At 41.4% G+C, this 22,471-nt stretch overlaps 2 protein-coding genes and 1 pseudogene across 9 annotated transcripts in view; 1 reads left to right on the top strand and 2 right to left on the bottom strand.

Annotated features, from left to right (window-relative positions):
- st3gal3a (ST3 beta-galactoside alpha-2,3-sialyltransferase 3a) overlaps positions 1–5,447 on the bottom strand; it is a 219,199-nt gene extending 213,752 nt beyond the window's left edge. For all 5 annotated transcript variants that reach the window (XM_084355918.1, XM_084355917.1, XM_084355919.1 and 2 more), the window contains exon 1: positions 5,238–5,447. Coding sequence is in view for 3 of the 5 variants with exons in the window: in XM_084355917.1 (XP_084212043.1) it covers positions 5,238–5,324 (87 nt within the window). In the remaining 2 variants the exon portion in view is untranslated. The remainder of the gene's footprint in view (positions 1–5,237) is intronic.
- A 4,144-nt stretch (positions 5,448–9,591) lies between these two features.
- kdm4aa (lysine (K)-specific demethylase 4A-a) overlaps positions 9,592–22,471 on the bottom strand; it is a 34,398-nt gene continuing 21,518 nt past the window's right edge. For all 3 annotated transcript variants that reach the window (XM_084355121.1, XM_084355123.1, XM_084355122.1), the window contains exons 20-22: positions 21,501–21,620; positions 13,373–13,465; positions 9,592–13,214 (exon numbers count right to left, since the gene is read on the bottom strand). In XM_084355121.1, coding sequence (XP_084211247.1) covers positions 13,074–13,214; positions 13,373–13,465; positions 21,501–21,620 — 354 coding nt within the window. In that variant the 3' untranslated portion in view covers positions 9,592–13,073. The remainder of the gene's footprint in view (positions 13,215–13,372; positions 13,466–21,500; positions 21,621–22,471) is intronic.
- Positions 15,277–21,492, top strand: LOC311258046 (putative nuclease HARBI1; annotated as a pseudogene). The gene is made up of 2 exons: positions 15,277–15,329; positions 16,801–21,492. The product of its transcript is annotated as a putative nuclease HARBI1 (transcript).

The following is a 22,471-nucleotide window of genomic DNA, read 5'->3' as shown; positions in this document are numbered from 1 at the left end:
TAACTCGACTCATCATTGCAGCCCTGTACCTTGCGCGCCAAGAGCAAGCCTTCAGGGGGCACAATGAGGCCGCTGGCAGTGCAAACCGGGGCAATTTTGTGGAGTTGGTGCATGCTTTTGCGGAGTTTGACAACACTCTTGCAGAGCACTTGGGCTCGTCAACAGTCTTCAGCGGTATGTCAAACACCATACAAAATGACATCATCGAAAGCATCGCTCACATTATCCAGGATGAGACTGATAAAGAAATATGCAAGTCCCCATTCATCGCTGTACAAGTGGATGATACAGATATGTCAATGAGAAAGGCAATGTGTGTGAACGTTTTCTAGGCTTTTATGATGTCAGCGCAGATAGAGACGCAAAAGCCATAACATCAGTTGTGATGACAGCCATCGGAAACTACAGCCCCACAAACAAACTCATTTGTCAGACCTACGATGGCGCAAGCTGTATGAGTGGACAGCACGGTGGCGTGCAGGCTTTAGTGAAAGCGCACTGCCCCAACGCGTTGTTCATCCACTGCTATGCACACAAGCTTAATTTGGTTTTAGCACAAGGCACAAGTAACATCCAACCAGCCAAACTGTTTTTTCCTTTGTGTGCCTTTCACAATTTTATCTCACGATCATGTAAAAGATCAGCATTGTTGTGTGAGGTGGACCGGGCTGTGCGTGTACCAGGAGGTTCTGCTGTGAGGTGGAACTTTAAAAGCCGCGCGGTACATGCCATCCATGAGGGAGGCACATCGCTCTGTGTGGCTTTTGACAGGATCCTGACAGAACCGGGATGGGACAAGGACACTATTGCCCAAAGTGCGGCCTTGAAACAAAAACTTGAGAATCTTGATTTCTCCTTCCTGCTCGGGGTCTTTCAGTCCATTTTCGGCCTCATAGAACCACTTTTTCAGGTTCTGCAAAACAAGACGGCGGACATAAAAAAATGCCAGGATCGGATCAACAGAACGATCAGTGCTCTCAAAGCCACGAGAACAAGCGAGACGTTTACTGGCATTTATGAGGAAACAGTCCAGGCAGTCGGAGAACCTGTCCCCCGACGTAAACATCGTCGCCGCGGCTGGGAGGACCTGGAACAGGGAGTTAACCAGCACCAAGACGGAGACACTGTTTCATCTTTCCGACGTCTGTACTTTGAGATTGTTGACAGTATAGTACTGCACATGACCCAGAGAGCCATGGAGCACCTGAGTTTTTTTCGGGTACTGGACCACACATCATTTGCATTGTTCTGCAAGCCTGCTGCATTCCCCAGCAGTGAGTTGGCTCAGCTGATCAGCTCCTATCCAGTCTTCGATGAGCAGAAATTGAGAAATGAGCTGCATACGGTGTGCAACAACAAGCCACCAACAGAGCTGCTGCACCTGCTCATTGAGGATGACCTACAGGGCACACTCTCCGAGGTCTTCAAAATGCTGCAGCTCATGCTCACGATACCGGCTACCAGCACATCAGCAGAGCGCTCATTTTCCTGTCTAAAGAGGATCAAGACCTATCTGAGGAACACATGTGGACAGGACAGGCTTGTCAACTTGGCCAAGATATCCATTGACTCTGTTGTTGTGGAGCACCTAAAGGCCAGTGGAAAGTTCTACAACATGGTCATTGATCACTTTGCCACCATGAGAGACAGGAGAATGGCCTTCCTCTTCAAATAGGGTGAGCAAAACGCTTTTTTCCCCTGTGCGCAGCTTAATAGTTACTGAACTGCCCAATTAGCAATGTGTGTGATTATAGTCCTTATTTTGTCTTGCTTGCTTTGATTAAGCAGCACATGGGTCCACTGAAGTTGTTGTTTATTGTTGTTTTTTATGTGGAGAAAATTAGCACCACGGACAGTGGCCGTGACAGGCCGGGTCGTCTAAATACGTCAGGTGTGCTGTTTATAGCCACTGGTACTGGGTTGTTGTGTTGCTGTATAATGAACATTTACATTTATTATTATATATATATATAAACGATAAGGAAAAGTGAAAAGCATTTGTGCATCTCACATAGAGTGTACAAGTCGTGTTTGACGAAGACGTAAAACTTAACAGCTTCTGATTGAGTGTGTGCGTGTGCGTGCGTGCGTGTGTGTGAGTGAGTGACTGAGGGTGAGAGAAAGAGGGCATCGGTGCTCAAAGCTTCGGTTAGATAACAAGCGTGTGCAAGTCCTGGTAAAATGATGCTGGGCGCTCTAATAGTTCATCCGACTACATGAAATAGCGACATAAAAATTGCAACATACGATTTTCTGCCCCCACCCCCGTAAAACATACACAGCTTAGAGGTTGTGTCTCACTTGGCTTCCACAGAAATTTTCCCCACGCCACTGCAGCCAGGAGGGTAAGGCTAGGGGTACTCAATTCATTACAATCTACACCTTCACCACCAGATGCCACAGAAATCTACACAACATTCAAAGATTGTATCTGTATGCGCCATTTACACCTGCAAGTGTATTTTATTTTGTTGGAGAATATAATTTTCAGCACAAAGGAGTTTTTTTTATTGTAATGTTGAGAAATATGGTTTGATAATTGCTGTAAATTCCTGTATAATTTGACTCATATGGATGTTTGCGGTGATCCTATGCAGCTTCCGTAGCGTACCTTGTTATGTTTAACAGGAAGTGGAATTCTATTGTTATTTCTAAGTTTTCTGTGAATAAATGAGCAGACTGCAAAGCAACATTGTTGTTTTACCATTGACTCAACGCATAATTGCAATCTCATGTCGTCCATATTATGTGGTTATAATAATAAGAAACTTACAACAAAGATGAAAGTAACAAAGACTAAAGATAGCCACTACAGTACCACTTTATCTTTGGTGACTCATTTTTAATTCATGCTGTATGGTTTAGATCAATCAATCAACAAAGTTATCTCATGACACTTTCTAATTGAAGCAGGTCTAGACCATACTCTTTAATTCATTAAAGGTCTTTGGATGCATTCTTCCTCCCATTCATTGGTTTTGATCAACAGTCCACTGTGATGATTTGCTTCTTCTTTTGCTGAATATCTTTGGCTATTGGAATGGCTAAAACAACAAAAGCAACCCCTTCTCATTTGGGCATTTTAGTAATGTGTTGTTATTTATCAATTCCCTGACTGAATTTTCTATTTCTTACTATTCCTATGCAGTGACTGAACTAACATCAGATCAAGATAGCAGTGATGCTGGAAACACAAAGCAAATATCAGTGGAGTCGGACTCATACAGCTGAGACAAGTAATAGATTTCATTTTTGTATGCACTGACACAGCGTAATCACTAAATAAAAAGGTAATAGAAAACCAATAATAAAATAAAAAATTTAATCACCATTATAAAGGGATTTTTTTGCAATTGTATAATCATTTATGTTCATTACTTTATTTCACCACATTGTTTCTTAGGTCATCTTTTGCTATCCTGTGACTGAAATATTTGTTTATTGGGCCTGCATACACAATACAATAGGGTGAATATGAACCATCCCACATTGTTGCCATGATTTCTTGCATCCTGTGCGTGACACCAACTTTATTTTCAAATTCTACTTTAGACACAACATGTATCATTCTCATTTGTCCTCCATATTGTAAGAAGCAGAATGGGTTGAGTACTTACTGGAGTCCCTCACCTGCTCCACTTGTTACCAAACCTTCTTAGTTTTCAGATAAATCCTGAGATGCATTCTTTCATTCAGTGTTGAAATGTAACAGGTCCATGTATGTTTGTTCTAACGTGTTTCCAATTTTAGATCTTGAATATTGTTTTTATGACAAGAAACAACATTTGAAAGCTTTTGATAAAATATTGTATGTGTAAACATGAAAACTACGAGGCTCAATGTTACAAAATAATTATATGGAGACTTTAAGGTATATATTTGTCTCTGGAGGAATGTTGCCGGATATCTAAATAATCCTAATATAAACTGCTGTGGGTGTTGAGAATCATTCTTGACATTGGAAGTAGTGGTTTGACACAAAATGTTTAAAACAAAGTAAACTTATTGACTTATGTAAAACGCACCTCACAGTCTTCATTTATTGAGTCTTTCATCTAATTCCTCGCTCTGAGTGTGGCATTATTGCTCTGTACATGTGTACATTTCTTGTATTTTTGTTTTGTTTTTGTTGATATTGATATTATTATTATTATTGTTATAATTACTATTATTATTATTATTTCTGCATATTCTGAACTTTGAATAGGAGCAGCTGTAACACAAACAATTTCCCCTCGGAGATAATAAAGTATTTCTGATTCTGATTCATCTACGGATGGAGTCTGCACAGCTCTCACAGCAGCTGACGACAACCAAGTAAACAGTTGTGGAGGACAATGGAATGCAGTTGAAAGCTCTGGGTAAAGCCAATAGGTACACTTTGCGTTAAAGGATGAGCTCACCCAAAATTGAAAATTTTGTCACCTTTCATTCACCCTTATGCTGATGGAAAGTCATTTTAAATACATATGGGACACATTTCAAATTCAGGACATTCCCTCCATGCAACAGTGCAAAAGTTGATGGGATGCCTGACTATTCAGAGCTAGCTGGAGCGGTCAGGTTCATGGATTGCACTTTCCCTCATTTCAGCCATAAACCAGAATAACACTGGACATACACACAGCAAGTGGCTGTAGGAACACTTACCTTTGTGCCTGGAGGCAAATTTGGCCCCAAATGAGAATGTATCTGCGAACAGTTTTAATGGCAGCATAGCAATTTGATGGGATGTGTAATGTTGATGAATGTAAAATTAAACATAACACGCTGATAAAAGTTACACAGAGGAGGGCAGGAATCAGCGAGTGAGTGAGTGTGTGTGTGTGTGTGTGTGTGTGTGTGTGTGTGTGTGTGTGTGTGTTAGGTTGCCATTTACACTTTATTTAAGTGAACTATTGTTAAGAGGTTTCTGTACTTCAGTGTGGTCAGAGGAACAGCGTAAAATACGGAGGGTACGACAGACTGAAGTACAGTGATGTTACTTACTGCAGCTAGCAACTAAGTTAGCTCATTAACCACTGTCTGTCACCAAACCACTCAATGACAGCATATTAGTCTTATCAGCTGCCTCAACGACACGGCTAGTCCCCAAGCCACTGGTGACACGTTAACGCGCTGCCGCCCAACACATCACATGAACATACGGACAGGAATATCAGCAAATCAATACAACAAGTAGCTAATAAGCATGACTAGCTAGCTCCGCTGGAGAGAAGCCATGGACAGACTCTTACCAGACGGATACCGTCAATTTTCAAGTTGACCTTAGCTTCGTCGCTGCTTCCTGCCGCCGCGCTGACCACCACGTTGCTGATATGCATTGGTCGACTTTAACGTAAATGTGAAAACATCCCAACAGTCAGAACCAGTTTGGCCTTGTATAGACCCAGTGAAGGGGCAGACTCGGTGCCCCCCTCCCCTCCGTCACTGCTCCAGGCAGGCAGGCTGGGGGTACCCGGTACGTCCAGATACGTCCAACGCTCTACGTAGACAACGTCACACCAAACTTCATTTAAAAATCTATGCATTTAATAACCATGATGGTTTAATGACCATCGGGTAATGTCCAAAGTTGGTAGTGTTAAATTTGATAGGATTTAAGTAGCTATCTTAAATCTCAAGAGTAGAAACGTCATACTTCCCTCTGCACCAACAAAGATTTCGATTAATTGTCAATTTAAAAAAAACAAAAAAAACAATAAAAAATAGTTTCACTCATTTCACACAACATTTATGTGTGTTTTACCGAAGAGAATGGTGGGACAGTCCCACCTGACTCCAGACAGTGAAACCATGAGTCTGAAAATAAATAACATAAAGTGAAAATAACTCAAATGGGCCAAGAAAATGTCTTTACTGTTTTATATTCAGCACACACGACCTCCACATTACAATATATTTCAAACCTTAATACTAGTACTAATAATAAAAAAAATAATACATTAAGAATCACAGATAAACATGAAACACAAGGTCACAATTTACTGGACCACATAAAGGCAGAGGGGAGACGTGTATATGGTGTATCTCCTTTAGGTTTCATGAAGCAGAGGACATTGCTGCTGTGAACCTGTTGGAGCAGCTGTGACAGTCTGTTGGGATGTGAGGAGGTGATTCTGGAGATCTGTGTTTCTTTTCTACAGATGATGAGGTGGTCGTCAAACATCATCCTCCATGTACTCATCCTCTTACTGTAGACTACATGATATTGACTCATCCACATGGGTCCTAACGCTTATCACATCTCAGACCTGTTCCCGTTGATGCAGTTACTCCCTTCTTTTGTCTTATTTCCATAGTATCCAGCACATTAGTCATCAGTGACATCATCCAGATCTTAAACAAACCACACAACTTCCTTACACAATGATTTCTTTCTGTCTACCAGCAGTAATAGAAAGAAAAGATGAAACTCGATATTTTATGGATTATTCATACATTAACAGTGTATTAAAAAAGTCAAACCGGTTCAAATATTTCATTACTCTAAATATGACTCAGTAAGGTGTTGAATAAAACAGCAGTGTGTTTCAGTGTGTGTTCTGAGCTTGTCCCAGGTGTAAATAAAGTCATGTGGGTGTCCTTACTTATCCTGCTCTCATTTCCACAGAAACATTTGTATGTGTGTGCATGTAGTGTTCCCCAGCTGACAACACACCGCTGTGCACGTGTGCCTGAAATATAAAACAGTTGATTACATGTAAAGGACAGTAAGTGTGATCTAATCATCTCCTTCATAGAGCCCCTTGTTAAATCGCAACTGCACCAGTTTTCCACATAACACTGTGTTTACAGGTCCTGGGCAGTTCTACTGCACATGTGAGCAAGTAGTTTAAGGCCTTTTGTGGCTCCAGAGGAAGCTGCATGTAATCTGATTAACTACCTCCAGTGATGTCACTCAGTGGTAGAGTTGCATTGTGGGTAAAGGCTCATTTCTTCCATTTCCTGTCTTCTCTTTTCTGACATGACCTATTAAAGGTCATTAATCAAATATGTCATATTGCAAAAAGCTGAACATTTACAACTGCAGATGACTCATGAACTTTTTCTGATGGCTGATTAGATGTGAGCCCTGTTGACATGAATGACTTTACCAACTGCAGGCTTGCTGGCTTGACTTGACTCTTAGTGCCCCACTAGTGGCAGAGATTGCCGTAGCCTGGTCTTATTAATGGACTGCAGTGGTGTGTCCAGATGTTCTTTGACTGGGGCAACACATGTGGGGCTCTGACTTATGCAGGGCTGGTCAGTGTCCCCCCTTAGGACCCCCCACACCCAGCCAACAGTCGGCCATTGGCCTGTGTCAGGGCCATCGGTGAGTGTTTATGGCCCCAGTTGTTACAGTGTTTCCCACACTGTGGCACTAGTCGCCCATTGCTGGCCCTTGTTGGGGGCTTTTTGGCTAATTGAGCCATTAGAATTTGCAGTGGAGCTCGTCAGTGCGAGAAATCATTCTGATTGGCTGTTCAGCTCAGAGAATCGGTTTACGAGAAGAGAGGTGTAAAAAGAAAGGGAGAGCCTCTTTAGCCTGTCACTGTCACATGATTTCACCCATTTAGTGCAGTTTCATCTTATTTTTCTCCTCCTCTTCAGCAGTGACATTTGAAACTCTTTATCGCACGAGTTGCCCTTTTTCTATTTTGGAATGATGAATGCAGACTACTGCTACCTGCTGGTAAAAAGAGTTACTTCTTCTTACTCAGGTTCAGAACATACAAGCTGTAAGGCCATCGGCTGCAGCTTTCTGGCCAACAGAGAGCATAAGCCTTCCAAAGATGTGTTGGGCGGAGAATTGGTCCCTGCCCTTAAGACTGCCATCTTGGCAGAAATCTGCCTGAAGAACTCACAATGTTGAATAATAATTGGTGGCATTAGGCAAACCCATCTCCATAATGGCTTTCATTTAGTTGTTGGTAAAATATGAGCAATGTACAGTATAACGAAATGATATGCGTTCCCAATACAATAGCCTATGTAACTCATTCATTTGTAAAATCCCACAGATGGCTGGTTAAATATATGCGCAGTGTGTGTGTGTGTGTGTGTGTGTGTGTGTGTGTGTGTGTGTGTGCGTGCTTTAAGTAACTAGTGTGCACCGGGGTCCATCATAACTACTGTACCTTTGACTGAGTGCCAGTGGCTGCAAGAATGGATAAAAGGTCATTGTCCAATTATCAATTTACTTGTTTTATGGAAACAGCATCATACAGTTGCATGTAACTTCTGTTGTCTTGCAGTTGCTCCTTCCTCATTTTCTTTACCATTTTTGTTAACACTATGAACTGTGGGTCATTTTCTCAGGCAAGGTCTGCACAAATGGCAACCTACAGAAAGTGTGTATGAAGGAGAGGTCGACCAATAGTGGAGTTTGAACAGTACAACACGCTAACCATTAAAAATGTTTGAACTTTTATTTTCCTTCACGTCAGTAATTCCAGATGAGAAGCCCGATGTTCTAATGAAGGAAACACAGCTGGTCAGCATTCTATCCAGAAAGGCGGCTCCTCTGCTTGTAGCTTGGGATCCCAACCTCACTGAATGTTCACTCCCTTCACTTCAGCCAGCCATCAGCCAGTATCTGAGCCAAGTTACGCCGATACTGATCAACTTCTACCAGCACTGATTAGTCATCCAAACCAATTCATCTGTCAACCTCAAGTCAAATAAGCTGTGAGAGGCCTTGTGTGCTTGACATTTTCATAGTGGGAGTGCCATAAGGCCTCTGTGTGGACAGTGGGATTCAACAAAACAGTTGGTTTGAACTAAGGTCCCGCCTCTGACCGTGCAGGTAGTCAGTTACAGTTCAGGATAATGGGGGGCTGGCTATTCATTCAGTCATTAACCCCTCACCCCCATTTCGATTTGAAAGTTTCCACACAGTCCACAAAACATTTCTGGAGATTTACAGCAAAACAGCATTGCAGCATTCTCCTAAACAACTGAAGCAGCTGGGGACTTTTAAAATATTAAAAACCAACTGGAAAAAAACAAAAAACAAAAACATGGCTCCACAGACTCCATCCACTGTTATCCAAGCTCTGGAAGTGCTGAGATCTCAAATTTATTTAAATAATAAAATCTTATCTAAAAGCATACGGCACCACACAGTGAGTAGCCGTTTTGCTGTGAAGTTCCAGAAATGTTTTGTGGACTACGAGACTTCACCTGACTTTCCATCAGCATGGAGGGAGGAGATGATGACTGAGTTTTTTTCATCTTTGGGAGAACTTTTTCTTTCAGAGAAAAACAAATGCAAAGAAATAACTACAATTACCACCTTGCAGCTGTATGCCTCTGGGCCTTCCTGAGCTACGGCATTATATTAAGATTTCTAGCAGAATATTATGATGTCACAGTGCATTTAATTTCTGAGCTTTTGGATATCAAATGTCATAACTTCGTAATTGTATTGTCTTAGACAAGTATCCAAGTAAAGTATCCAATGAATTCTTGCGTTATGGACAAAAATGTGTTTTGTGAGGTCACAGTGACGTTGACCTCTGACTGTTGGCCACCAAATTCTAATCAGTTGATGAGTGACGGTGCAGAGGCTTTAAAATGATCTGTTGAACAAAGACAGACAAAGAGTGCTGAAGCAAATTTCTTTACTGAAACAAACAAATTAATTTTACAAAATGCTTGAATGATAATCTGGAAGTTCAGTAATTTCTCTTCAGGAAGTGACAACAAGAACAGACAGCTCATCTCCTGGGTCAACAGGTAACATCTTAAAATAGACTACATGACATTTACACTTCACAGGTTTCTGTGAAAATACACATAGAACATGTTTTACAAAACGCAATAAAATAGAATAGAAAATCCCCCCTCCCCGTGTACAACTCTATTGATACTTTATGAATAAAATAAATTCAATCTCCGCTGGACTGATGAAAGCAGGGTCTTTGAACTGCAACTATGAACAAGAAAACGAATATCCCTCTGCCTGCACTCTCACAGGCAGATGATGACAACTGGCCACCTTGCTCCACTAACAAGAGGGAGGGGCGCACAATTCATTAGACATTTTAGAAATGTACAATTAACATTCTAAAACAGATTTATAACAAATTAGCAATGGCAGCACACACCTATTCAACTTTCCTCACAAAATGGATTTAAATAAAAGTGCAATGCAAACTTTCAGTAGAAGAGTAAGGAAACAACTGGGCTGACAAAGCGCATCAAAAGTCTGATTGGGTTCTTTAAAATTCATCTATATACTGTAGAAAAAATAGAACATTAACCATCAACCCCAACCAGTATTACTGCAGACTCCTGTCTGTAAAGCAGAAGTGACTTTCTCAAAGCACCTGAATAAATAGGCTGGTAAACACAAGTCAGCATGTAAAAGCTCTCGTCACTAGTACAACATTACATGGAAAGGAATGCAGCTGATAGTTACAGTTAGAGAGGAGGCTTAAGCAGTGCTTTAAATGTTATTGCTCCCACTTAAAGAAATACTGCATCCATATTATTATTTTTGTATCTACATGTTTCCCCATGAAGTCTGGAGTGACTGCAAATGTTTTTACCTTCAAGTGTGAAAAAATGAGTTTGCGGTTTGTCCAAAACTACTTTTCAAACTAAATTTTTTGTACACTCTAAAACATCACCTGCTAACTTTTTACCACCTGCTAAGCTGCAGTTTAAAAATAGTAAGTGGACCTTATTACGATTAGAAAATGAGATAATTCTGCGGATGCCATGCTCAACCATGTGTCCAATTACTGAAATACAGAATGGACTAAATACCTCAGATTTGTAATCTTGGTGTAGCCTTACTGTTTGATGGCAGAGTTCCTTATTACAATACAAAGTTTTCCTATTTTAGATGACTGATGAGTTAGTTTTTGTGCAGCTGCTGTTAGGACAACATATACCATGTTTTGTATGTGTGTCTGTTTGCTATTAAAAACAATAAACCTATAATGTCAGTGCTTTTTTAATGAACCATCACAAGCACCAACATTCTGTGCATCACTCCAGACTATCAAAGGCAACAAGCTAACCCATACAAACTTTTTGGGAAAAGTAGTCCTTCAATTACAGGATAATACCAGTGCAATTTTGATGACTGACGTATGCCTGGAAAGAGACTAAAGCGCTGCAACCGGACCCATTGGGCACCTTTCAGGTTGGAGACAGGACTGTTTTCATTGTGTTCAGATAGCACTTGTGTTGATTTGGTTACTTTCAAATGTAATTTACTGAGAAATGTCTTTCTCTGACTTTGTGAATTTCTTTCTTCCTCTGTTGTAAGTAGATAAGCAATTCCCTGTAGGACACTGCAAAGTAAACAGAAGACAGCTAAAGCTAATCAATGAAATTAACAACAAGTTCTGTACAGAGTTAGGATCCTGAATTATTTTGTAATGTAGTGGCTCTCTTTAGAATATGGAGCATGGCAGGTATCAGGGGCAACGCTGTTTCATCATGAAAGAAAACTATTAAACATGAACCTTTTCATTTTCCAAAAAAAAATGCCAAAAATTATCTTCAACAATGTGAAGCATGCTGCCTTTATTTTTTATATTAACTAAATACAAACTGATTAATAAAACTGGTCAAAAGAACTTGAACATGTTCATTTTAGCTGAGAACATTTTCCACTAAATAGTGTCATGCAGGAATGAGTCCTAAAGCCCAGAAATCAGTTAGGATTTTACACTTCGTGATTCCCTCATCTCGAAGTCTATGAGTTTTTTAATTGGTTTTCGGTTAGATAAGATTGAAGATTGAAAAAGATTGAAGATGATTTTAAATAAAAAGAAAATAAGAGATTTTCACGTTTTGGTCTCTGACATCAGTAAAAACCCCATGTTTGAATTAAAAAGTGTTACGTGTGTTAAAAACGGTTAGCGGTTGCAATTAAGTGTCTAAATGAGACTACAGAGGTTGTCGGGGACATTAAACGTCATCACAGCGAACACAGAGACTCATCTACTCACTAGTCCGTCTTTACAGGCCCACTTTAGTTACAAACTATTCTAACTCTGACTTTACAACTTGTACATTGATCAGTTTATAGAAAACCTGTATAGTAATTGTGTAGTAAGACACTTAGTGGTGGTGATGTCGTCTGTATATTGCCTAACATTAGCTTTTTACTGCTAGAGATAGAGATTACGTTTCAAACATCACAAAGTGGTGTTCATCTGTGAAGATTATCTTGATGAACAAAACATGTAATTATCATCAACTTGTGTTTGACAGATTATTTTCCGCAATATTCTAAAATGCGATTCAAAAATCTCATAGGCTTTTTGAGGAGGGAACCAAGGCGATGCTAACTTCAGGGTTAGCTACAAAAACACTTCATCCCTGCAGTTTTCTTTCTCTGACATTGTGTGGGCAAAACTATTTGTCTCAAGTTTGACAAAATGGCAGATTAATTGATGAAGCCAATTTTGTTCCCAAATAGTCCCAAATATTTTTGATTATTCCAGGACACAATTTAAATCAGACACGCAACTCAATAATTAAACTGTGAAGAGTAGAGAGGACAGGAACTAAAATAACAGTAGCAATAAGACTGTTTATTTCAAAGATATAATTAAGCCATTTTAGGGCTTTACATATTCTAAGAGGGTAAAAATGAATCTAAACTTTGACCTTTGATATCTGTCACACTCTGTATCATAGGCACTGTTGGCAGCATATCCTTTAAACCTAGGTAAACACTCAAGTTCATTGAAATGTTTCGCAAAGAGCAATACATGTAACATTGCTGTACTTTAACTCCAGCCATGTCTTTTTCAAAAAGACCTTTCTATCAGAAAGACATCTTAGTGAACAAAAGCCTTTTTTATATTGCTTCCTATAGTTCAGTACTGTCAGGGCTGGACATCAGCCTACTGCGCTGTGTGTAGAGTCCTGTGGAAAAAGTCAAATAAAACACTGATGTTTCCTTGATCACAGATAGATGAACGAGAAAGTAAAAAACAGTCCAAAGTGGGTCCTGAAGGATGTCATCTGGAGCTACACTCTGTCAGTGGCTAGCTGATAGGTTAAGGTACAGTGAGCACAGTTCAGTCAGTGCTGCTGGTGTGTAGGTGAGGAAATGAGGGTTACTCCATGATGGCTCTGTAAATCACAGGCTCGATGTAGTCCCCTCTGTAACGTGAGTTGATCACTCTCTGTCTCTTTGACTCCTGGATGATCTCTCTTTCTTCAAAGATCCCATCAAATCTCATGTCGGACGCTTTTGACTTCAGAGACAAACACAAGGCTGCACGTCAACACTGCCATATGTTTTCAACGTCTTTCACTGGTTTTACAAACTCTGACTTCCGACTCATTCTTTGACACTTTCCTACACCTAATAAGTTCATTTAACAATGTGTGTGGGGGGTTGGGTGGCACTCACCAGTCTGGATTTGACTCTCTTGGGGAGCTCCTCATCCAATGTGTAGACATCATCTCTCTTGGCTGTTAGCTGCGATCCATCCTCGAACTCCACCTGCATTCCAGAAACACAGTCAGGACACAAATACAGTTCAACAGTTTGACAGCTTAATGTGACATGTGCCTCTGTTGTGTTTTCTGCTCTCCCTCTCTCTCTCCCCGATTTTCATCCCCCCCCCTCCTCCCTCTCTACCTGAGCACACCAGAGTGTGATCGGTGATAGGCTGGAGTGGGGGGAATGAAAATCGGGGAAGAACTGCTTACCAGACAGAATCGCCACTTATGTTAATGAACAGAAGGTATCTACAGTCTCTGACGCAGCTGTCCTGGCTGATGAGTACATCCTCACGCACAGGGAAGCCTTTGACAGGGCTCACCTGTCCTCTGAGCGTGGTGCTCCTGTAGCCAAGTCTTTTATTTTCCCTGTAAAATCAAGCTTTCATGGCGAAATCATGGCCAGCAGGCGTTTGACTATGTGAAGGCTTTGTCGACGCATGCGCCGGTCCAGGCTGCGCCTGCATTTGACCGTCCGTTTAAGCTAGCTGTTGATGCCAGTGATGCGGGGGCGGGTGCTGTCCTTCCACAGGATGGAGAAGATGGCGTGGAGCACCCCGTCTCGTATTTCTCCTGGAAATTTAATCACCATCAGCGTGTGTATCCCACGATCGAAAAGGAGGCTCTCGCGCTTGTTTTGGCCCTCAGGCACTTTGAGGTTTACGTCGGCTCTGCTAGTTCGCCAATCCTCTAGGGCCAGTTGTTCAAAACATTTCATCAAAATGATCCAGATTTGGAAATCCCATTTTTTGCTATTCAGGATCAGGTAATCCATCTTACTTTTATGCCGGTTTTTCAAAGCAACATTGGACTGGATCACCCTGATCCAGATACACAGTTTTCAAGATTACCAAATCTGGATTACCAGTGCTCTAAATGGGACAACATATCACAATGTGGGCTACCAGCTATGTGAAGAACAACAGGTAGAAGAGCCAACATGGGGTCACTTTAAGTGTTTCTTATTTTGAGACAAAACACAAAAATGACATAAACATTAACTTCCATTCATAATTTCTTTTATGACCCCTCATCTGAGCCACAACAAATAAAAAACAAATATACATTAAAAAATACATACACGATATTTTGAAAACGTCTTAAATTTAAAAAAAAGGCTAAATGTCCAATAGTTAACAAAATAAAGAATGTTCAGGGTGCTTCTTCATCTGAGGGGGAGAGACCAGCATTTTCAAGCCCTGCTTTTAGGAGGCAGATCTGAAGTTTTGCTTTGGTTTGCTGCAGTTTGGTCAGCTTGATTTGTTCCTCTGCCAGGTGTATCTGTGCTTCTGCTCTTTCAGTTTCTCGTTTCGGAAGTGATTCATAGGCATCATCATTATTATTTGGCAAAGGACGCTTCAAGCCTCTTTTCTGAGCTCCTGTGACTGCTGGCTCTACCAGTGAGGATCCAGGTTGTTCTTCAATAATGCGGCTGAGATCCAGAATAAATGTTTCCTCTGCATTAGGAGGAACTGGCTCACTGTCCTCTACAATCATAGGCTCACCATCCCCTACAACACCTTGAATCCCGTGCAGAGCTTCAGAGTTCTCACCTCCAATAATGTCCAGAACCACATCTGTGTATTCACCTTTCTTAAAGGGTTTGTTGCCTGTTTGGGTGTTTTTTGCTTCAGCAAAGTCCTTTGTTGCTCTGGCCCTCAGATTCTTCTATCTAAATTTCACTTGCTCCAAGGTCCTCTTCTGGCCAGACCCCATTTCATTCACATTCTGGGTGATTTCAACCCAAATGTCTTTCTTCCTTTTGTTAGTCACCATTCCACCCGCAACAAAGCTTCCTACTATTTAGGCATAATGGCACTTAACACCCTCCAGCAGTGCATGGGTTTCTGCAACAGTGAAATTAGGTCCTTTTGAGTCCATGGTTCCACCTCATCTGTTGTAGTGAACATAGTATTTATAGGCCTTGGGCATGATTGATTTAATTGAACACAAGCCAAAGCACGTCAGCTAATGGGTGGGTGGGTATTTGACAGCCATCTTATATTCAGCCTTTCTCAGAGGACTTAGAGAGAGGCACTGACATGGCAGGTATTGTCCATCGCTACCACCATTTTGGTGGAAGAGGATACCGTCAAAGGGTGTATGTTGAGCCACTGGAGCAATACACCACTGAAGAACTGTATGCTCGCTTTTGCTTTGGGAATGCTGATATTAAGTCAGGCATGCAAACAGGTCGGGGCTGAAAAAGGTGAGAAGGATATTTGGGGGGGGGGGGGTGTGTGTTCTTGCACAGTGTGCGGTCCACCTCCCCGTACTGCACATCCTCCCTTTTGAAGAACTACACAGCTGTCTTCTCCCTGGACTGGAGGGTGTACTTGACCGTTTGAATGGCATTGAATGTTTAAATGTTCATGTTTCCACTTCTATGGTCAATGACCTCATTCATCAAGCTAAAAGAAGACTCGACTCTGGGTCCATGAAAGATGCTGTATACATACTGTATCCAACGTCACCATTTTAGTCGACGAAAAGTCTTCGCATTTTAGTCTAGTTTTAGTCAAAGAAAATCCAAAGTATTTTAGTATAGTTTTAGTCAATAGTCTTTTTTTAGTCTTTGAAAGCAGATTGACAGTAATGTTAATCACAATTAATCTAGTCAAACCACTAGATTCATTTTAGTCTTTTTTTCACTCATCTCAGTTTTATCAGGCAGGAATACATTTATTGAAACACGGGTTAAAACGTGAAATTACTCTGTAGCACGTTCCACCAGAGAAGCTCTGTTTGTACTTGCCGCACTTAGCACAGAGCACCGGTGTGTGTGTGTGTGTGTGTGTGCCTGAGTGAGGAGCACACACACTGGCACCCTGGCAGCAGCGCAGGAGGAGAAAAAAAACTGACGCGCATCCAGTGATGGCACTTTTTGGATTGTAATTTAAAAGTCTGTGACGAAAAAAGAGACATTGTATTAAGTTTTTATTTGATTAAGTAGATTTCGTCTCGTCTTTTTTCGTCAACAAAAAATGCATGTTAATTTCGTCACAGTCAGTGTTTAAGGGCATTGATTTCGTCTCGTCTTTGTCTCGTTTTCGTCATGAAAAAACCATCGTTGACGAATATTTTTCGTCTCGTCTGACGAAATTAACACGCGTGGTGAATCGATAAGACTGAAAGAGTGCCGGGCAGGCACTCCTCCAGTCTTATCGATTCACCACGCAAAAAGCTCCTTCTTCTTCTTCTTCGTCTTCTTCGTGTTTAACGGCGGTTGTCGTCCATCCAAAGATACTACTGATTACTACTATCCAGCCGTTTTGCCACACACACGCCTCTAGCGTTATGGCGGTGAATTGCAAGTCCTCTGCTCCACGCTCCCAGGTATAGAAATCCATATCCGCTCCGCTCCGCAACACCCCCCCCCCCCTCCCAAAAAACATTTTCTCATCGGTTCTACACGATTCACGTGGATGACCTATTTTGGATTCAAAACGGCGAATTTCGCCGAAAGGTGAGAGATTTGCATGCCTGTAAGTACATTGCAGACCTTGTCAGGCCAAAACTTCAACGGAGAACCCGAAGGAGTCACAGTCTGTCTGTGGAAGAACGGGTCCTCATTGGTCTGCGCTTCTATGCATCTGGGACTTTCTACCAAGTTGTTGGTGACAATATAGGTGTGGACAAATCAACTGTGAGTGATGTAGTGAAAGCTGTGTCAATTGCATTGGCCAGCCTGGTCAATCAGTTTGTTTCACTTCCAAAGGATGACCAGATTGCCCAGACCAAGTTTTTTCTTTTGGGGAACATGCCCAATACTATTGGGGTTATTGACTGCACTCATGTGCATATCCAAGCACCTCATGAGAGGGATTGGGAGTACATCAACCTAAAGGGGAGGCGCAGCATCAACATCCAACTTGTGGGCGACGCTGACCTCATCATCACAAACTGTGTCGTGAAGTGGCCTGGGTCTGTTCATGATGCACGTATCCTGAGAGAGAGTGCTTTATACAGAGAGCTCCAAACCAACCGACTGGATGGCATAATATTGCAGCAACCACACCTGCGCAGGCACGCTTCAACACTGCTCATTGCAAAACATGATGTGCAATTGAGCGTTTAAATGGAGTTCTGAATAGACGCTCTGCATGCCTTAACTACTTGCGAGTGGAACCACAGGAAGCATGCATAATGCATAATACTTGCATGTATTGTCCTGCACAACATCGCTACCAGGTGCAATGTCCCTCTCTGTGATGATGTTTGTGATGCACCTGAGCCTGTTGAAGAACCAGACCAACCTCTGGCGTTCTGTCAGAATGAGCTTAATTGGTAGCCTATGTCTACTTTATCTTCTTTATCACTGTAACGGTTAAACGAGTCAAGTGCAAAATATAAATAAAAGTATATACACTAAATGATACAAATGTATTATTGGACCAATTTTAAAGTTTTACTACATTTTCTTCCTGAAATCCACCTTGAAATCCTACCCCCTGTTGGGATCAGGATAATCCTGTTTTTTTGGATCAAAGTTATCCAAATCCTACTGAAACGTTTTTAACAACACAAACTGAAGGTTTGATCCAGATTGAAACTAGGATTGGATCCCGTGATCTAATCTGATTTCAGATTCCTTCTTTCCCTTTTGAACAACCCATTTTCAAGATTTGATCCAATCCGATAACCAAAATCCGATCAGATTACCTTTGAACAACTGGCCCCTAGTGTATATAAATCAGATGTGTAACACAAATCAGAGGTTAATGCGCTGGGCATTTTTTTTACAGTCTTTTTACATCGTGATCCAGCACACTAAGGGTTGAGAAAATGCCTGGGCGACACTTTGTCGCACTGTCATGGTCTGTAAGGAGTGAATGATATTCGCGGTGCTCCCCCATTCACTATTTTACGGTGGGGGTGTTACGTGTGCCTCTGTTGTGTGTTCTGCTCACCCTCTCGCTCTCCCTGATTTTAACCCCCCCCCCCCTCCCCCTCTCTACCTGAGCACACCGGAGTGTGATCGGTGATTGGCTGGAGTGGGGGAGGTGATAAGAGGTTAGGGCTGGAGGTTACTGGTAGTCCTGTTATCGGTTTTCTTTGTTTGGGATTAGTTTCTCCACATAGGTAGGTTAGGGGGAGACGCAGGGAACGACGGCCCACTGCGTGGCTGTTCCAGCATCAAACCACCTTTTTGTTCCTTTTGGCTGGCACCTTCAGCCCCCTTTTGTTTGTTATTCAATTGACTGATTTAATAAAGCCTTTTGAATGAAATCTGAACCTTGTGAGTGGTGTCTGTTGTATGTTGCTTCCTCCAGCCCCTTTTTTGAGCTTTAATTTAATCACTACAGATGGAGGCCGTAACACAACAACCATTCACACCTGGGCTCACCTAGCCCTAGCAACCCACATGAAAGCCGGCTGGGTCAATGACCCACAAGTGGCCCTAACAACTCTGAAACTTGGACAGAGTACGGACACTCCCACACAGATTTTAAAAGCCTGCAACTCCCCTCCAGCTAGTTAGAACTGAAGAAGCCTCTTGGATGAGACGTGAAACGTCTTCAAGAAACTGAAACACGTCCAGTTGCCTAGGATTCAGCACTTAATATTACCATGACCTGGATGACTGAGAACCTTCATCAACATTCCAATGTAAACACGCCCATTCATTCAATTGTAGGGTGTCAACATGAAATGGCACTTCCCTCACAAAAAACATACACAGGATAATACCCCTTTAACCCATTTAGACCGGGAGAACATGTGCGCATTTCTACCTTTGAAGCCGGGGGCGCTGTTGCGCATTTCTACCTTTGAGGCCGGGAAAGCAGATACGTCATGTTGTAGTTCTCAGTACATTTCATCTAAGGATTTCATCTCATAATAAGGAGGGTGATTCTTACATGTGCTTCAGACAGATTGTAAACAATGGCGGAGACAGAGAGCTTTACCGGGAGCTGCACCTCCGGGCTGAGGCCAAAATTGCAGCGGGTTGCTCTCGGGATGTGTGGAGACACCGAGTGATCAGCCGTTGGATCTCCGCACGGGGCAGCCCGGTCTGACAGCACGTCCAGTGGGGAGAAGTGCTGACGCACGTATGCATTTATGTAAACCGTCTGGCTTCGCTCATGGCGACGCTGTTGGTTCGCAGGGAGAATGTGCTGTATTGCAGCCATGGTTTCTCACACGCGCGGACTTTGGCAACGCATTTATATAGAGTAGCAAGTGAAGCCTCTCTGGATGAGGTTCAGCTGAGTTTAATTACATCTGTTCCCTTGATATCTGTGAAATGCCACAGGATTGTTGTTTTTTTATGTGTAGTACTATAAACTCATATATGCAGATGTGAGTGGAAAAACTTAAACGTGTAATTCAATAAAACGGTTTTTTTCTTCTATTAGTCTATGTTTCTTGCGCCAGTGGTCCGCAGCTATGAGCGCATTTCAACATTGAGCATTGTTTTATTATTTCAAAAAGTGGAGGATGTAAATTTCCCTGACGCGCTTGATCACTGAGCATTTGGTCGCTAAGAAGGCTGTTAAGAGTGGGTCAGCTCGATCTTACATTTCCTTCTTAGTGAAAGATCTTCTTAAGCTAAGAGCGACTCTGGGAAACACATCCTTCTTTCACAGCGTTCTTAAGAGCGCTCCTAAGAAGATCTTAGCACTTAAGAGCTTCTTAACGAATCTGGGAAACGCGGCCAATGTTTTTTCTGACTGCACTTTGAAACTGGTAAAATGTAAAGTGCAATATATGTTTTATTACTATGATCTATGATAATTATAGGAAATTTTGATGATGACAGTATACTTATTCTACATCCTAGGTGTAAATGTAACTTTTTTTTCTATTTTTTTATTTGTTGTTACACACTTTGCATCTGTTTGACTTGGAAAGTGCTTTGTAAATAAAAAAGTTTATTGATAAGAAATAATAACTAGAGAGATTTGTCATTTATTTTATTGGTTTTATTGTATTTTCAACTTTGTAATAGTTTGTGCAATGTTTTAAATATTTTGATAAAGATTTGCACAAATAAAACATTGTTCTTGTCAAAGCCACAGGTGTAAGCTCTCAAATACATTTTGAATTTTGTTTCTATCTCCTACAGAGGCTGAGATATCAGCTTTTTAGTAGACGTTGACACCTGGGTGCTGTTTTCCAGAAAACCTCAGGTTTTAGGGGTTCTTTCCAAAATCGCCCATAGGTTTTACAGGCATTTTTTTTAGGCGTTTTAGGCCTTAATGGGTTAAACCTAAAACTTATTCCTCTACTCCATTACGTCTTAGAGGCAAATATTACACTTTTATTTCACAACATTTATTTCAAAGCTTTAGTTAGTTTATTCTAAGTGCTATATTGTAGGCAACTGGACTTGTTTCAGTTTCTTGAAGACACATCTCATCCAAGAGGCTTCTTCAGTTCTAACTAACTGGAGGATTCCTTAAGTACAAGTACAAGTAGCTAATTAAATTAAATACGAAACAAATGTTAAGAACTATATTAGACCACATCGTACCGCACTGAATCACACAGAATGGTCCTGTATTAACATTTTACAAAATACATTTTAATGTTGTTTATTGCTGTCTAGACTTCCTAAAATCCATGTGGATACAATCTGGACATGCCAAAAACAGATTCGGGCTGGCAGTCTTAACAGTCATTCAGAACGTATTTCAGCACTAAAAACAGGCAGACCAGAGGACTCCTTGTACTTCCTGTATTAAGTTTTAGTTCACAAGGACTACATGCCAAGTCTGTGTCCAAGGCTGGATGCAACTCTGGATGGATATACATGCCACGTTCAGACAGGCCACAGCCCAAACAGCGGGCTCGGTCCAAAAACAATACAAAGGGACATCTGGCAAAACTGGGGCAAGGTGGTGGATTACTCCATTACACAGACGCCGTATTTTTACTGCTTACCTCATGATCATCCAGATGAAAGATAAAATAATTGCCACTGTTAGAACTTGTTGGTTAGTGTATTCTTAAGGATATGAATTGTTAGCCTATCATACTATTAATCGCAGTATTTCAAACTTTGTTACATGACACAAACAAACATGTCTTACCAGGTACATGTGGACGGCATGCGCTGCCACAAATTTGGCCCCATACACCAGGCCGTCCGTCCATCGCACCTGAACCACTTCACCCTGGGGTGGGGGTCCAAGCTGAGCACAGTCTCGACTCTGACGGGCATAACACACATTGCAGAGTTGTAAATCGAACTATATATACTATTCTGTACTAAATAAATTGTGAAGTTTATTGTGTTGAAATACATTCACAGAGACACAATTTCTCTTGTGCTTGCAGAAGTAAAACAAAAATATAAATATTAATGCTTCTTATGCTTGAGGCAAATTTGAAACCCTTTTGGAGAAATGCAGCCCGACGTCACATTGCTGTGGCCAATCACATAAGCTGGCGATTAGAAGCCAGCAGAGCAGAATGGGTCAATAGCGGGGCATGTTATTTAGCATGGATAAATGCTACAGAGGGAACACGATGGACATTTCTCTGTGAAGCATGATGTCTCACTTGTGATCACTCTATTTGGTCTGTTCCCCATTTTGAAACACACAGCAAAGACCTGCCTCACATCCTGATTGATTGCAATTATATTTAATCTGTCAATGTGAACAAATAATCACAGTTAGGACCAGGATGCTAGGAGCATAAGAACATAGCAGCTTTGCCTTTCGGCAAATTGATCGGAGGGTTGGTTAATGTTCACAGCATGTCACATCCTCAGTGGTGATAATTCGTACATGCCAAATTATAGTCTAAAGTTGTCTAAACTGTTTGATTTGTGGTACAAAAGTGAAATAGATGTGTAAATGAAATATATAACATCCAGTCATGGCAAAAACCAAAATTAAAAAAATAAGGACTGACTGAAGAAGAGGTCTGGTTCCCTCTACCTACGTAGGTGGTAGAGGGAACCAGACCTCTTCTTCAGTCAGTCCTTATTTTTTTAATTTTGGTTAAAGCCACTATATGAGAATTTAGGGAATTACCAATATGAATGAAAGATCTG

The sequence above is a fragment of the Pagrus pagrus genome (assembly GCF_965226575.1).
Source record: "Pagrus pagrus genome assembly, chromosome: 6".
Classification (NCBI taxonomy): Eukaryota; Metazoa; Chordata; class Actinopteri; order Spariformes; family Sparidae; genus Pagrus; species Pagrus pagrus.
This window is presented reverse-complemented; position numbering and strand designations above follow the sequence as displayed.